The 16,580-nt window shown below is 37.2% G+C and overlaps 2 protein-coding genes across 4 annotated transcripts; both read left to right on the top strand.

The window, feature by feature from the left end:
• The first annotated feature begins 409 nt into the window (after positions 1-409).
• zgc:153169 (uncharacterized protein LOC767799 homolog) lies at positions 410-7,723 on the top strand. Of its 3 annotated transcripts, XM_052090634.1 has the most exons (9): positions 410-596; positions 1,140-1,278; positions 1,395-1,551; positions 1,680-1,728; positions 2,076-2,114; positions 2,502-3,058; positions 3,222-3,289; positions 3,634-3,738; positions 6,825-7,723. In XM_052090634.1, exons 1-6 carry the CDS (start codon positions 488-490, stop codon positions 2,636-2,638), a joined length of 630 nt encoding a protein of 209 aa, XP_051946594.1. In that variant the 5' UTR covers positions 410-487; the 3' UTR covers positions 2,639-3,058; positions 3,222-3,289; positions 3,634-3,738; positions 6,825-7,723. The 3 variants fall into 3 exon arrangements, with proteins under 3 accessions (XP_051946594.1, XP_051946591.1, XP_051946593.1); XM_052090631.1 differs by having other exon boundaries at positions 2,502-3,289; XM_052090633.1 differs by having other exon boundaries at positions 2,502-3,301.
• Positions 7,724-7,857: 134 nt separating this feature from the next.
• LOC127618266 (ras-related protein Rab-1A-like) lies at positions 7,858-16,471 on the top strand. Its single transcript, XM_052090635.1, has 6 exons — positions 7,858-8,018; positions 10,597-10,669; positions 10,975-11,070; positions 12,185-12,280; positions 14,844-14,975; positions 15,275-16,471. The coding sequence occupies exons 1-6, from the start codon at positions 8,005-8,007 to the stop codon at positions 15,470-15,472; spliced, it is 609 nt and encodes a 202-aa protein (XP_051946595.1). The 5' UTR covers positions 7,858-8,004; the 3' UTR covers positions 15,473-16,471.
• The last annotated feature ends 109 nt before the right edge of the window (positions 16,472-16,580 follow it).

Genomic DNA, 16,580 nt, shown 5'->3' with positions numbered 1-16,580 from the left:
TCCGGTGCATCATGGTCTCGCGGTCACATGCTTCAAAAGGTGATCTTTATCCAAAAGTGTTGTTGTATATAGATTGTTGTAAAGCCTTGAAATATTATTCTTTTAAAGGATTTTTGTATTTATTTTGTAATTAGAGATATTTTTTTTATTGTAATACCCCTATGTATATAGTTCTTAATTTTTTTGTTATTTTGTTGTTTATTTATTTTATTTGTTTGTAATATTTTGTATTAATATTATTGTTATGTTTACTGATTTTCTTGAAATTATTGTTACTGTCATTCTGTATTTGATTATTGTGTGATTTTTATAAAAAGAAAATTAAAAAAAAAGTTTATTACAATAAACAGTCAATTTTAACTCGGACGCAACGGATTTTTGACTTTTATTTTGAAATCGGTCCATTGAATATGACCAAGACAAACTAGGGAAATGAATGTTTCCCCTACTTAAACACAACACAGGAGTTTTTACGCATTTATGATAAATGGCAGCTATAGGGACGTGGTCTTTCTCTCGCCCTGCTGTAGAGAAAATGAAATGTGCGCTTTTAGCTGGACAAAATTCCACAGATGTTGTAGAAACGGCAATGGCAGGTAAATGACCACGACACCTGTTCGACTACCTGAACTTTCATAATTAAAATGTGGTAGATGAATACAGGTACTTTTCATTTTGTTTAATTATGGATACATTTTGGATTTTCTTACAAAAACTGTTGACTGTGTGCCTTTTAAACAAAATATTCACAATTCAAGTTGTTCGGTAACTATAATTGGAGAATTCAAGTGTATGTTTGCAAATGTAGACCGGCTTATATTACTCAGGTGTACTCAGTAATTTTTGTTTTGTTTTGTCGTCTTGTACATGCACTGACACCTATGGGCATGGATGCAGCATCATTCAAACGCAATAGATTTCAGTTACAATTGATTTGACTGGAATCTTCATCTTATGTGAGTGGTCATGATTTTTATACATGGGTTTCAAAATTACAATTAATTTATTTTGGAGTAACACTTGTTAAAAAATTACTAAGTACACCTTTAAGACAGTGAGTACTAGACAGTTTTCTTGTTTCCCTATTTTCTGACATTTTATCATGCATTTTATATCTATTTTATTTAATGTTTTCTCAGAGGTTGAAGATGATGTAGAAACAGGACGGCACATTGTTGGCAGAGGAGGATACCCAAATTTCAAGGGAGTGGTTGAATGTGATGCTGCAATTATGGAAGGTGTGCCAGGAAGATTTGGGGCAGTGGCTGCACTGCAAGGGTAAAAAAAACTACGATGAGTCTTTATTGAGTCATGTTTCCATTAGAATTTCTTAAAATGACTCCAATGAAAATGACACCCCCCTCCATCTTGCATACTTGTGTTTTCATTGCTAGTATAGCACAGCCATGTCGTGTAGCTCGCAAAGTGATGGACAGGAGTCCTCATAGCTTTCTTGTTGGAGAGGGAGCAATGGCCTTCGCTCAGGGACTAGGCTTCACATCTGAACCCAATGACAACATGCTTTCTGATCATACAGCTGCTGCTTACCAGGTATTCACACACTGTCAATTACACTTTGGCAGTTGATGTTTATCCACCACTATTTCAAATATACTTTATATTGCTGACTGATCCATTTAACAACTTGTTTTCTGTGCTCTTTTTACATGTTTCGAAAGGACTATGTTGATAAGAATAAAACTGTTTGCGGTGGGCATGATACAATAGGTAAGTGTCTAATATAATGCGAAAGCTCTCTCTGTGAAAAATAAAGTCAGGGAAAATATCTACTTGTCTCAAAAGATTAAGCCATGGAAGACATTTATCAACAAATTGAAAATCAATTTTTTTGATCATTATTTATTTTATTTTTTTAAATACAGCCTGTTATAATTATTTAGCATTTTAGAATAAATAATTAGTGCACTAATTGCAGTAGCTTTATTGATTGTATTAATAGAAAAAGTTTACCTTTGTTCTCAGGGGTTTGGTTCATAATATAAGTTGTGCAATACCTTTATCGTTATTAAGCAGATACTATTTTACTCAAGTGTCTTTTTTTTGTTTTCTTGTAGGCCTTATAGCTCTTGATCTAAGTGGTAACATAACAGTGGGTAAGTATATCTTTTTTTTTTTCTTCAGGATTTTAGTTGTTATTACCACCTAAAATCATATTTATTTCCAGAAAAATATAACAAGTACATGTATGCATCTATGTTCATACACTCAAAAATATTTGATCTTATTTTTTATATAAACACATGTTAATGTCATCACAAAATCCCATTAAATTGAGTCATTTTATATTAAATTAATTTGAGTATATATTTTTTTAAGTGTATTGTACAATCAATTCCATGATTCAATATTAATTTCTCTTGATGTATAATTATAGCATACAGGATCGACATTCAGCTTGTTTAAAGTCCCATGATCGAAGTTTAGACAAACTATGTTAACAAAAACATTTATGTGTGCCTGCGTTTACATGCATTGTTTAGGAGTTTCAACGTCAGGAGCTCCCTTCAAATCACCAGGGCGGGTGGGAGATTCTCCACTTCCAGGCTGTGGTCTTTATGCTGATCATACAGTACATGCTTTACCACTTAGGGCTCCAAATATAACTTTTATATTTTAGTTAGTTTATAGTCATTTGGTTTGCTTAAGTGACCCAAAAACTTGGATTAGCTGTATTGTTTCAGATGAAGAAATGTATTAAGGAATATACTGTTAGAGTGGGTGCACTTTTTGTTTTCCTTTTTGAACACCTGTGTCAGTATCACTTTTACAAATATGTAGTCTCAGATTATATTCCCCATACCCAGATTAATTTGGTTTTAGATTAGTGAAATAAGTCATTTGATAAAATAGATTTGTATTGTTGACTTTCAGACCAAGTTGGGGTGAAAGTGCCTAGACTCTAGATGTCCATAATTAGCTTTTTTTTTTTTTTTTTGTGCACCATTCAAGTAACATTCATTTTATTTGTGAAAGGGTGGTACGTTTCTTTATTAATAGATATATATTTTCTGTATTTTTTAGGTTGGCGCTGCTGCAGGTAGGTAATTGTGCTGCTCCTGACTGTTTTGTTGAGATTGAATCATAGCTTCAGGTTTCCTAAATCTATTGCCTTTTAATGTGCTTTTGGTCAGTTCAATACAAACATGAGGATTTACACTTAGACTAAATACATTTAAAGTGTATTTTGTTTCTGTTTACAGCAACAGGTGATGGAGACAATATCATGTGCTACTGCCCAAGCTTTCATGTTGTCCAACTGATGAGACAAGTATCTAATTCTGTTCAGTATAAATTAAATACCTCCTTGGATAAATGTTTAGGTTATAAATGTTTATATAGAATTTTTAGCACCGTATATAAAGTTATTTTATTTATTTTGATCTCTTAATATTTAATTGAATACATAAAAGTGGACCACATGCGTCAAATGTATATGAGCTAGTTAAAGAAGTTCTTACACAGTAGTACAATTTATTTTGCATAGGATGTCTTGTGGATCTGGGAATTCCACATTTATATGAGATTTTTTTGTCATAAATGTGTCTCACATGTGTCTAAATGTGTCTCACATTTCTGTCATAAATTCGATATGTTATTATTGCCTGCTACCAGGGGTCAACTCCTAATGAAGCCTGTCGAGCTGTCCTTGATGACATACAGAGGAGAATGGGTGGAGACTCTTGCTTTGAAATTGGGCTTATTTCTTTAAATATAAAGGTATTTTTTTTCTACACTCTCTTCTAGATAATGAGGCTCAAAAAGCAATATACAGTTGAAGTCAGAAGTTTACATACACTTGGGTTGAGGTCATTAAAACTTTTTATTTATTTTTTTCTCCCAATTTGGAATGCCCAGTTGCCACTACTTAGTAGGTCCTCATGGTGGTGTGGTTAATCACCTCATTTCAGTTGGCGGCAGTTTCTGAGACTGTCAATCTGCGCATTTTATCACATGGCTCATTGTGCATGACACTAATGCTACTCTCCGCGCCCCATTGAGAGTGAGAACATTAATCACAAACATGAGGAGGTTACCCCATGTGACTCTACCCTCCCTAGCAACCGGGCCAATTTGCTTGCTTAGGAGACCTTGCTGGAGTCACTCAGCACACCCTGGATTTGAACTTGCGACTCCAGGGGTCAGCATCAATACTCACTGACCTACCCAAGCCCCCATTAAAACAAATTTTTCAACCACTCTACAGATTTCATATTTGTTAACTATAGTTTTTGCAAGTCGTTTAGGACATCTACTTTGTGCATGACATGAGTAATTTTTCCAACAATTGTTTAATGACAGATGTATTCACTTTAATTGACTATCACAATCCCAGTGGGTCAGAAATGTACATACACTAAGTTTACTGTGCCTTTAAGCAGCTTGGAATGTTCCAGAAGATGAAGCCTTTAGATACTTGGCCAATTATCTTCTGATACAGAGCATCCAGAAAATATTCACAGCCTTTGCTCAATACTTTGTTTGAGCACGTTTGAGCACCTTTGGCACCAATTACAGCCTCCAGACTTTTTGTGTATGATGCTACAAGCTTGGCACACCTATTTTTGGGCAGTTTCTCCTATTCTTCTTTGCAGGACCTCTCAAGCTCCATCAGGTTGGATGGGGAGCATCGGTGCACAGCCATTTTCAGATCTCTCCAGAGATGTTCAATCGGGTTCAAGTCTGGGCTCTGGCTGGGCCACTAAAGGACATTCACAGAGTTGTCCCGTAGCCACTCCTTTGTTATCTTGGTTGTGTGCTTGGGGTCGTTGTCCTGTTGGAAGATGAACCTTCGCCCCAGTCTGAGGTCCAGAGCGCTCTGGAGCAGGTTTTCATCAAGGATGTCTCTGTACATTGCTGCATTCATCTTTCCCTCGATCCTGACTAGTCTCACAGTTCCTGCCGCTGAAAAACATCCCCACAGCATGATGCTGCCACCACCATGCTTCACTGTAGGGATGGTTTTGGCAAGGTGATGAGCGGTGCCTGGTTTCCTCCAGACATGATGCTTGCTATTCAGGCCAAAGAGTTCAATATTTGTTTCAACAGACCAGAGAATTTTGTTTCTCATGGTCTGAGAGTCCTTCAGGTGCCTTTTGGCAAACTCCAGGCGGGCTGTCATGTGCCTTTTACTGAGGAGTGGCTTCCGTGTGGCCACTCTACCATACAGGCCTGATTGGTGGAGTGCAGCAGAGATGGTTGTTTTTCTGTAAGGTTCTCCACTCTCCACAGAGAAATGCTGGAGCTCTGTCAGAGTGACCATCGGGTTCTTGGTCCCCTCTCTGACTAAGGCCCTTCTCCCCCGATCGCTCCATTTAGCCTGACGGCCAGCTCTAGGAAGAGTCCTGGTGGTTCCAAACTTCTTCCATTTATGGATGATGGAGGCCACTGAGGTCATTGGGACCTTCAATGCTGCAGAATTTTTTCTGTACCCTTCCCCAGATCTGTGGCTCGATACAATCCTGTCTCGGATGTCTACAGACAATTCCTTGGACTTCATGGCTTGGTTTGGTTTGTGCTCTGACATACACTGTTAACTGTGAGAACTTGTATAGACAGGTGTGTGCCTTTCCACATCATGTCAAATCAACTGAATTTACCACAGGTGGACTCCAATCAAGTTGTAGAAACATCTCAAGCATGATCAGTGGAAACAGGATGCACCTGAGCTCAATTGTGAGTGTCATGGCAAAGGCTGTGAATACTTATGTACATGTAAAAAATTTCGATTTTTATTTGTAATACATTTGCAAAGATTTTAAACAAACTACTTTCACTTTGTCATCATGGGGTATTGTTTCTAGAATTGAGGAAAATTATTAATTTAATCAATTTTGGAATAAGACTGTGACATAACAGTCATAAAAGTCCTCAGAAAACAATTGTGGACCTCCACAAGTCTGGTTCATATTTGGGAGCAATTTCCAAAGCCTGAAGGTGCCATGTTCATCTGTACAAAAAACAGACCTGCCAACCTGTACTCATTTTGCATAGCGGGTATGCATTTTGACCTCAAAGTACGCTGGTATGATTTGTCACTCTAAACTACGCAAAAACCTGGTGACGCCTCAGTACTCAAATCAAGCAACAGCAAAAGAAGAGTTCGACCAGTCATAGCGCTGGGTTCATTCCCCAAATAGCAATCGGGTATGATTGACAAATGCGCCTATCATTAATAAGAGACTGCAAATCGACAGCAACACAAAATCCTGCTTGATCCCCCTTCCACTCCTGCTGTCTTACTGATTTCTTAAGCGAGGACGGTACAGTAGTCACCAGGTTAGTAGTCAAGGTATTGGAGTGGCCATCACAAAGCCCTGACATCAATCTGTTAGAAGATTTGTGGTCAAAACTGAAAAGGCGTTTGCGAGCAAGGAGGCCTACAAACCTGACTCCGTTACACCAGTTCTTTCTGGATGATTTGGCCAAAATTCCTGCAACTAATTTTGAGAAGCTAGTGGAAGGCTACCCAAAATGTTTGACCCGAGTTCAACTAATTAAAGGCAATAACTCCAAATACTTACAAAGTGTATGTAAACTTCTGACCCACTGGAAATGTGATGAAAGAATTAAAAGCTGAAATAAATAATTATCTCTACTATTGTTTTGACATTTCACATTTTTAAAATAAAGTAGTGATCCTAACTGACCTAAGACAGGGAACCTTTGACAAATACATTTAAACTCAATTTATGTAAACTTCTGACTTCAACTGTATCTACATTATTATAAGATGGATTTTCTTGGGGGGTTTGGGGGCTATCATTTATAGTTAAGTACTGTTCTGTCTCATGATTCTCCTACAGGGAGAGGTTGGAGCAGCATCCTCAGTGGAATTTCCATACACATTCTGGACTCAAGGGATGGATTCAGTGGAGGAGCTAGTCATTAACCAACCTTCATTGAATACATCTCTAAACAATTAATTTCTACTCACTAAATGTCCACTCAGTATTTTTATTTTTTTTGCTTGTTTCATCTTGGACTTACACTGACACCTAGTGGCATGGATACAGCTTCATTTAAAATTTACATTTACATTTATGCATTTGGCAGATGCTTTTATCCAAAGCGATTTACAGTGCACTTATTACAGGGACAATCCCTCCAGAACAACCTGGAGTTAAGGGCCTTGCTCAAGGGCCCAACAGTGGCATCTTGGTGGTGCTGGGGCTTGAACCCCTGACCTTCTGGTCACTAACCCTGAGCCTCAACCACTGAGCCCAACAGTTTATAATTACCAATGCAGTAAGTGAGATCAATTGATTAGTATTTGGCTGGTCATGTGATGGCAACATCATAGCACCCCCCATGAGGAGAGCCTCTAAATGCAGAAAATAAGGTCCCATGTGAGTCATCATGATTTAATGCATATATTTCAAAATGAATAAGAGGAAAACCTTTTTAATGTGAAATAATTACTGCCTTTAGTACCAACATGTTACTTTTAAACATGGTAGGGCCTCGATTTGTTTACCTTTGCAATGCTTTATATAATGATACATTGTTGATCACTACACAATAAATCTAAAAAGCTGTAATTTGACTCGGTCTCATATGTGACACAGATATGATCAGTGATCACAAGTGATTCGCATTAGCCAATGCCACGTTTCACAAATTACGTAATTCTTTACCCCTCTAGACAGGGGGCAGGCTTCTGGTAGTCTTGACTGAACTCATCGTGAAGGTTCTATCAACTGTTGTGGGGATTGTAGTCCATTATACAGAGACCTTCTCTTCGAGAAAATCAGATGACATCGGAATTGAACTACATCTTCCGCAAAGACAAGCATGACTACATTGCCTACGCAATCTGGTTGAGGAGTTCCTATTTCCTGGTTGACGAGTCAGACATTTTGGATTCAATCCGACTAGCCTTTGCGGCAGTAGCTAGCCAGCTAGTTACGTTGTAATTATTGTTCATCTTCACGCCGCGGATTTCTTTTGTTCGAATAAAAGCGGGTTCACAGTGTCAAGTTCACGATGAATCCCGAATAGTAAGTGAATGAGTTTTTACTTTGCTTGTTAGCCGTTATATATCTTAGTATTTACCTGTAGCTACTTTTGACAGGCAGCAGCACTGTTGACTAGCTGTGTATTATCTTACTAACACGGATGACGCTTCTTATTATATTTCACTTCCTAAAAACAAAAAAACGTTAAGGTTTTCAAAACCTGTACTTCCGGAACACCTGAGTAAATGGCAACTATGTAACTTTTGTTTCTGAACGGATTTTGTTGTGTAGCAGCCGAGCTCAGCCGGTCTGGCATTTCGGGGGAAATATTTGTTTATGTCAAACAGAGCTCCTTATTTAGTCATACCACACTTTTATCGATTGCTAATTGTGTTTTTCTGTTTCTGTTGTCATTTCCATTTAACAAGCACATTTTAGCTGTCAGGCTTCAGCAAAAGTCAATATGTTGGCTAGCAGATGTAATCTAACATACCTGGGTAGTATTTTACTCACTTTTCCAACAGTTTGGTGGGCAAGTGAGGAAGATAAATAATTGGCATGGTTAACATGTTTAGTTACATGCCGTTAAAGACTGCTCTTATACAGACATGGATCAGCTGTCTGCTTTAACACAAGATGTCTGTGTAAAGAAGAGGGGCGTGTAAATTACTGATGAGTAATCGGAGCCGGTTGCGTTGATGTATTTGCTAAAACAGCTCTCAGAGTAGTCTAAAAGTGAAGTTTATAGTCTTGAATTCATGTGTTTTATCATTTTGATGTGCTGGACACAGAAATACCACACACAGTAATGTGCCTTGTTGCTCAACACTGTACTTTTATCATTACAGGCGTATGATTACTGTATATTAAGACACCGAAGTAAAAATATAAGAGTCGTCATCAGGCGATTTTATTAATGTGATTGCAAATTAAAGATGGTTACATACATTTCCACAACACCAGCCTGATTTGTGCCATTGTCGTTTATCTTTTTCCTGGATTTGTTGTTTACTTAGTCTTTATAAAGTGTTTTGTTGTTAATGCCATTGCTTTGTTCTTCGTGTGTTTTATTACAGTGAACTGTGAGGTTTCCACACTGCTAATTAAATGGCTGAATGTGCATATGTCAATTATTTTGCAAGGAACTGAAATGCCCATCCCTTCCTCTGTTGTGAAGTAGTCATGTGTAGGTCACATGCCAAATTACATGCTGCATGCTCTATTACAACTATCACTAGTCTGAGTGTTGGGCAGCTCAGTTACTTGACATACTTCATATCAGCTGTTGGATTTATTTTACATGGGCAGAATAGTAGTTCGTCACACGATTTGTATCAAATAACCAACACTGTAGTTTAAGGGTAAAACATGTTGTACAGATCAAATATTGTGGCTTTGTGAGATAACATGAATCGTGATTGAATCGAGATGTAAGTATGAGATCAGGCTGTTGTCTGTCCTTTCTGTTTCCAAGACACACACCAGTGCTCATTTGAAGGATTTCATGCAAAATTTCAGAATTGTTTACCCTTGACACTCCTTTAAGACTCACAACCCTTTTGATTTTCCTGGACCTTATTCTCAAACAAAGAGAGGAGTTATGACCAGAGTGTTAAAACTAGCTATTTAATTGTGGATTTTGTTATCATTGTCATAATAGTTTCCATAAGTTTCACCATTTTAGACCTGTTTTACCTAAAACTATTCAAAAAAGTATTCCAGACCAGTGTATAAACGGAGCTTTTACTTGAAATTTGTTTTGGTAGTGAATCTGCACACAATAGTGCTTACTGTTAACTGCAGTCAACCTAACAAGGAGAGCACGACTTGAATTCAGTGTAGTGGGTGGGAGAGGTTACCATTGTCTTTGCTGAGTTGATGATCTGGTGTTGACCAGGCCAATCCTCTGATGAAAATGTCCTTCCTTTGCACTTTTCTTAGAAGAAAACGTTGAATGGGGCCAAAAGATTTAGTACAACAGGCAAAATTCCCCCTCTTAGGAATGCTTGATCAGCTTACTCTAGTTTCTCTACCTCAGGGTGCCTCAAGCACATTGTGTATTTTAATGTAAAATAAACAGCAATTGAATTCTACTCCTGAATGCAAAGGTGTTGCATATGGAACATGGGGACTGATTTACCACATGTTCAACTGAGTTACCTCAGACAATGTCCTTCCATTGCTAGGTTGTAAGGGACTGACCTATTTCACATGTTGCAGGGGGATTTTATTTACCTCGTTCCTATAATATGTTCTAGAAAATTAACAATGTAATACACAAGAAAAAAAAGTCTCCACAAGGTTCTACATGTTGTGCCTTTTGAGATGCCATTCTGCTCACTACAATTGTAAAAAGGGGTTATCTGAGTTGCTGTAGCCTTTCTGTCAGCTGGAACCAGTCTGGTAATTTGCCGTTGACCCCTCTCATCAACAAGACGTTTCTGTCTGCAGAACTGCAGTTCACTGGATGTTTTCTGCTTTTGAGTAAATTCTAGAGGCTTGTGTGTGAAAATCCCAGGAGATCAGCAGTTACAGAAATACTCAAACCAGCCCATCTGGCATCAACAGTCATGCCATGGTTGAAATCGCTGAGATAACAAATTGCTTTTCCTCTTTACAGTGACTATTTATTCAAGTTGCTCTTGATTGGTGACTCTGGTGTTGGAAAGTCTTGCCTCCTCCTCCGATTTGCTGTAAGTGTGCCATTCCCTTCCTGTATTTTGGAATTGTCATCATAATTTGTACTTGCCTCTTTGTGTTAGTATTAGGTCGCAGCGACCACATAAATATATTTGACTCTTTAGTTTGTTATGGGATACTACCATACTCTTTCTATTTCTGCTGTCTAAAGATATGACAGAAAAAGCCATTACAAATTCTGCTAGTGAATTAAATTTAAACTCAGGAGGCTGATTGTAATGTTAGCAGTTTAGGGTAAGATTTGACTGGTCTTGAGTACTGAAACATCTATTTTACCTACTCGTTTTCTTTTTTTCAGGATGACACATACACAGAAAGCTACATTAGCACTATTGGTGTGGACTTTAAAATAAGAACTATAGAATTAGACGGAAAGACCATCAAACTTCAAATCGTAAGTTCCTGTCTCCAATGAAGATTATTTGTGATGATAAATAAACTTGTTGCACTTTGACAAACAGTTATAGTTTAATCAGTGTCTGTAATTAAATGTGGTTAATTTGACAAATTAATTCAACATTCAACCATGTGATTGTTAGTTTGAAACAAGAACTATGGAACTAAGTTTGAAATAGCTTGTTACTGTATGTAGAATGCATGGTGTGAATTATGGGTGGTCTCAGACACACCGAATGCAACAGGAGAACCCCTGGAAAGCTGATTTGTGCATTCTTCAGGGGTCACATTTAAAATTAAATACGATGTTTAACTCAATTATTATAAACGTTGTAGCAATGTTTATATTAAATTTGACATCAAAATGTTTAATTCTTTGTGTGATTTTCTAAAACCTGATTGGAACTGGAGCAGCAGCTCCCTCCCTCTCTTGCTCATTCACGTGTGTGTGCAGGATGGGACCTTTTAAGTAATTTGCAATCTTTGTAAGGTGGAATTTAATAATCATTGAATCTTAACAAGAGAAGTATCACCCAAAAAGCTACAATGTCATGAAACGGGAACACCAGCAAAGTGGTAGGCCTTCTGCAGCCAGCAGCATCTAAACAGTTTAAGGTGTTTAGAATCAGTCAGACACTTATTGATGCGTGAGGCAAAGTGTCTTGAAAATGTGAATATTGTTTGAAAGTTTTCAAAGCGTATAGAGATGCAAGCACTTAAGAGTAGAAAAACAAGTATTTTTAAGGGGGAGAAGTTGATCAGGCTTTTTTTCCTTTCATCTTCTTATTATTTTATTTGTTTTTGTCATTTTATTTTAAATTGTTTGCTCTAAAACGGCATACATTTTTTGCATAATATTTCCATTTCCACTGGCATTGTATTTCACACCTAATGGGGGGAATACCTGACAAAAATATTTTATCTTTTAATATAGGCCTATGTGTTAACGTAATATATTTATCATAATATGTATTTAAAAATAGATATTATGACCTGCTTTACCAAAATCAGTCCTCGTACATCGAACACCAACACTACAGTTGGAATTGTATTTTGTGAGAATATATTTGGGTTTGGTTCAGGAGTCATATATTATTCTGTCTTCCTTCTAGTGGGATACAGCAGGGCAAGAGAGGTTTCGAACAATAACTTCCAGCTACTACAGAGGAGCACATGGCATTATTGTAGTCTATGATGTTACAGATCAGGTAAGCTTATCCACATCTTATCCCAGATAGCACATGTATATCTCTGAGATTACTGTTTAAGAGCATTTAATTTGGAAAGACTTGCATTTGAATTATTCTGCTAAATATCTTAAAAAGAGCAGATTTACATGCATTCTAAAGGCCTTTGTATGCCAAAGACAAATTTCTGTTATGATTTCTCATCGCAATTAAAAAATTTTATGGAAACGAGCCATCCTCACCTGGAGCAAACATTCATAGCGAATTGCACATTGACAAAGCAACGCTTTTTTTTCAGTGATTTGTTTTTTTTTTGTTTTTTTTTCACTGGGCAATGAAATGCCCTGACCAATCAAATTTGAGCTTTGGATCACGTGTCAGGAGCTGCTGCAGTTACCAAAACCAGCGCAACGTCTGGGCACTAAAGCACAGAAAGCTGTTTTGACCACCGATATTAAACGCTGAAGGAATTCGAGGAACAAGTCCTGAGCCAGCAGTGAGGGCGTGTTTCATTTGCATCAAATGCCTTAAAACTGGAAAAAAATTAAATAAAAAATAATTATCTTAAAGGAATAGAGGAAATTCTCTCATTGTTCACTTAACCTGATGCTATCCCAGATGTGTATGGCTGACTGTCTTCAGCAGAACACAAAGATTTTTAGAAGAAGATAGAGCTCTGTTACGATCTTATAATGCGAGTAAATGGGTGCCAGCACTTTGACAGTCCAAAAGTCAAATTTAGTCGATCAATGAATGTCTTTTGAAACAAATCAATACGTTTGTGTAAAAAAATTAATTGATAATTAAAATGTTATTAACATTTAAAAAGCGCTTCCTGCCAGAAGTTGAAGCATCACGTAGCTGTCACGTGACGCAAGCCCGCCGGCGAGTTCACGCGTGAATCCAGAAGTGGTGCTTGTTTACAACAGAGGAACAAACATCAAGCGAGAGTTTGGCCATTTCAAAGAGCATCATTGCCCTGGACAGAAGTGCCGATTAAAGTTACAAACTTTTTAATTATTTACTTCTTACATAAACCAATCAGTTCACTTCCAAAGACATTCATTGATTGACTGGAGCCGTGTGGATTACTTTTATGCTGCCTAAATGTGACTTTTGGACCATCAAATTGCTGGCACCCATTTACTTGCATTATAAGGACCTGACAGAGCACTATCTTCTAAAAACCTTTTATTTGTCTTCTTAAGAAAGGCAGTCATACACATCTGGGATGGCATCTCAGGGTAAGTGAATAATGAGAGAATTTGAATTTTTGGGTGATCGATTCCTTTAATATGCAAATGATATTGGTGCATTGCTGCCTATCATCCCCTATAAAAAAGAAAATCTCTCTTTCGTTGATTTTCTTAATAAGGAATTTCATATTGCTGCATTTTTATTCCTTTGCATTTAACTGTATGTGAGCTCTCCTACATCTCTAATATAACACATATTGTGGCATATTTTCCTTTGTATCACCTTTTTTAATAAACAACTTTACAGATATTAAGTGTTTTTCTTCACCAAATATTAACAATGGAATAACAATGTTTGTCTTTGTATAAAAATGCCTTTGTCCACCACACATAATCATTATTTATATGCAATTGTTAATAGCTGCTAACAGCTGTGCTGTCGTTGAGCAGTATTAACATATCTAATAATGGGTCAGACTGAAGATGAGTTTTTTTATTTTTTATTAGATCGGTTTCATTGCTTGCATTATATAGACTCTGAGCGTTTAAACGTAGTCACTTATAATTAGTAAAGTGTTTTGAGAAAATGTAGATTCATGTAATAAGACACAACCAAAGTTCCAAATGACAACATCTGTTAAAACAGTCATTATATGCATTATGCAGTGATTTTAAACAAACGTACTTAACACAAGTATGTAAAAAATGCCTGGCAGTGGCATATAATCAGCATTTTTCAAAATGATACATCTTTTAACCATTAATGTATATTTTTTCACAGTCAATTCTTTATTTTCACCCCCCCAACTTGTCCAGTAGGTGAACTGAAATAGTTTGTGAAGGGTCTCAAATGTTTTCTTTCTCGTTGAACAAATCAACAACAAACACTTCACTGCTGCACCTTGTAGATAAATCAGTTTTCAGTTTTTTTGCTTGTCAAGAACTTCTCATGGACCATCATTGGCAGAGTGCAGATCAACAGAAAAGTGCTTTGCGCCACCTACCGTACCGGGCTAAAATTTCTTGTTGATTAACTTCACCTATTGTAAAGGTGTGAATGTGCTAATGGTGGTCATTCAACTTACTTATGTGCAAAAGCCATTCGTTGGCAATTAGCCTCTCATAATAGTGTCATCTAAGGTGTATAAAGACCTTCTGCTGATGTCTTTTTGACATCCGAGAGGAAACGTAGTGTAGATGTATTGCAGATGAGCAAATAATCTAAAATATATATAAGTCTTTTAGATGAAAACACGCACATCAAAAAGACATCTGGGTGATGTTCGTTTGCTATCAGGGAAGAAAGCCAACTTCATACACCTGTGGACATATGTTGAAAAATAAGATGACCAGGTTTTTACTTATGCTCCTCCTTTTTTCATCCCCAGGATTCCTTCAATAATGTTAAACAGTGGCTACAGGAGATTGACCGCTATGCCAGTGAAAATGTTAACAAGTTATTGGTTGGCAACAAGTGCGACTTAACAACAAAAAAAGTGGTGGACTGTACAACGGCAAAGGTAATGTTTTACCTTTATGTAATGTTTAATGTACCTAGTGGTAATTTTTTTGGAATATTCACTCTGGCAAGCTCTTTTGAAGAACCACAGCAAACTCAAATACCTTTTATCCAGATTTAGTTTAAAATGACATCATACTTATTTGATTTCGCAAGAAGTATATTGGGACCTTAACATGCTGCCTCTGTAGGCACTTTTTTTTAACAAAGCCTTTAAGTATAGATGCTAGTCTAAAGAAGACTTGCATTTGTTCACTTTTGTAACTGAATCTGAAAGAACCTCTTGGTATAACTCTGCAGGAATTTGCTGATTCCCTTGGCATTCCTTTCTTGGAAACTAGCGCTAAGAAAGCCACCAATGTGGAGCAGGCCTTCATGACAATGGCTGCTGAGATCAAGAAAAGAATGGGCCCTGGAGCCACAGTTGGTGGTGCTGAGAAGTCTAACGTAAAAATCCAGAGCACTCCAGTGAAACCTGCGTCTGGGGGCTGCTGCTGAGGCACCCTCTCCCCTAGCCCTACTCACCTCGGGCCCTGGATATTGGAGCGAGCCCCAATATATGAGAAAGAGAGAGGAATAGATCATTTGCTAATGAGCAAAGAGTGAATGTGGAAAATAGAAGGAATAAACGAGTGTAAAAACAGGCAACAATTTAAGATACCCAAGTTGTACTGTGTAGCCGCATTATCAAAAAAAAAAACAATCTAAAATCTGCTGCCCCCTTCCCTTGCTGTCCACAAAACAAAAACTGATAAGAGGTCAGAGATTTGGTAACGGTCAGCCCCCATCACCCCTACCTCCGGCCAGGGGCTGCTTTTAACAAACCCACCCCAAAGAAAGAATGGATTTCATTTTCACTCAATGATTTTAAGTCCTCTGTTTGCAGGTTTCTAAGAATAATGTTTGTATTTATCTCTCTGCATTCCTACTGCAGGGCTGGTCTGTGGTCAATTTTCAACTAATCTTTTTCTGTCCTTTACTGTTCTTACTTTATTCATTGTTGATTATTTTACTGTTTATATTGCATGTGTAGGTTTCTGTCCCCATAGATTATGTTTGGCCAGTTCTGACCAACAGTGGTTCACAGTCTAACATCAGACTAGTAAAGATATATGTACATATACACTATGTATATATGTGTAAGATCTGAATTGACATTGCTCTGATGTGTTAATTACAGGATTTAATAGTTTTACCTTTTGCATTTAATTTGTTGATGCAGACTCTTATAGTTGTTGCGCAATGTGTAACAGTTAAGAAAAATATAATTTTTGTACGATACTGTACAATATCAATATGTGTGCAGTTCTCGATGTAAAACCCCTGTATGCATTTTATTTATTCCACATTTATAAGCAAATATATTGTTCCATTAATCTACAATCCCTCAATATTGGCCATTACCTGCGGAAATACATTGAAAGTAACAATTTCACAATCGCATATGTGACGCAAACACTATGTTCTCTTTTTCATAATAAAGGCAAATTAATTCATTTTTGAATGAACTTGGAAGCATTTCATGTTTAGCATTTCATTTAATGGCTAGTTAAAATTGTGATTAGAGTTTTAGATATTTCACTGGTTCCAGAGTAGGCATTTAGAG

This window comes from Xyrauchen texanus, chromosome 24 (genome assembly GCF_025860055.1).
Source record: "Xyrauchen texanus isolate HMW12.3.18 chromosome 24, RBS_HiC_50CHRs, whole genome shotgun sequence".
Lineage (NCBI taxonomy): Eukaryota > Metazoa > Chordata > Actinopteri > Cypriniformes > Catostomidae > Xyrauchen > Xyrauchen texanus.
Note: the sequence above shows the minus strand (reverse complement) of the source record. Positions and strands in the feature narration are given on the sequence as shown.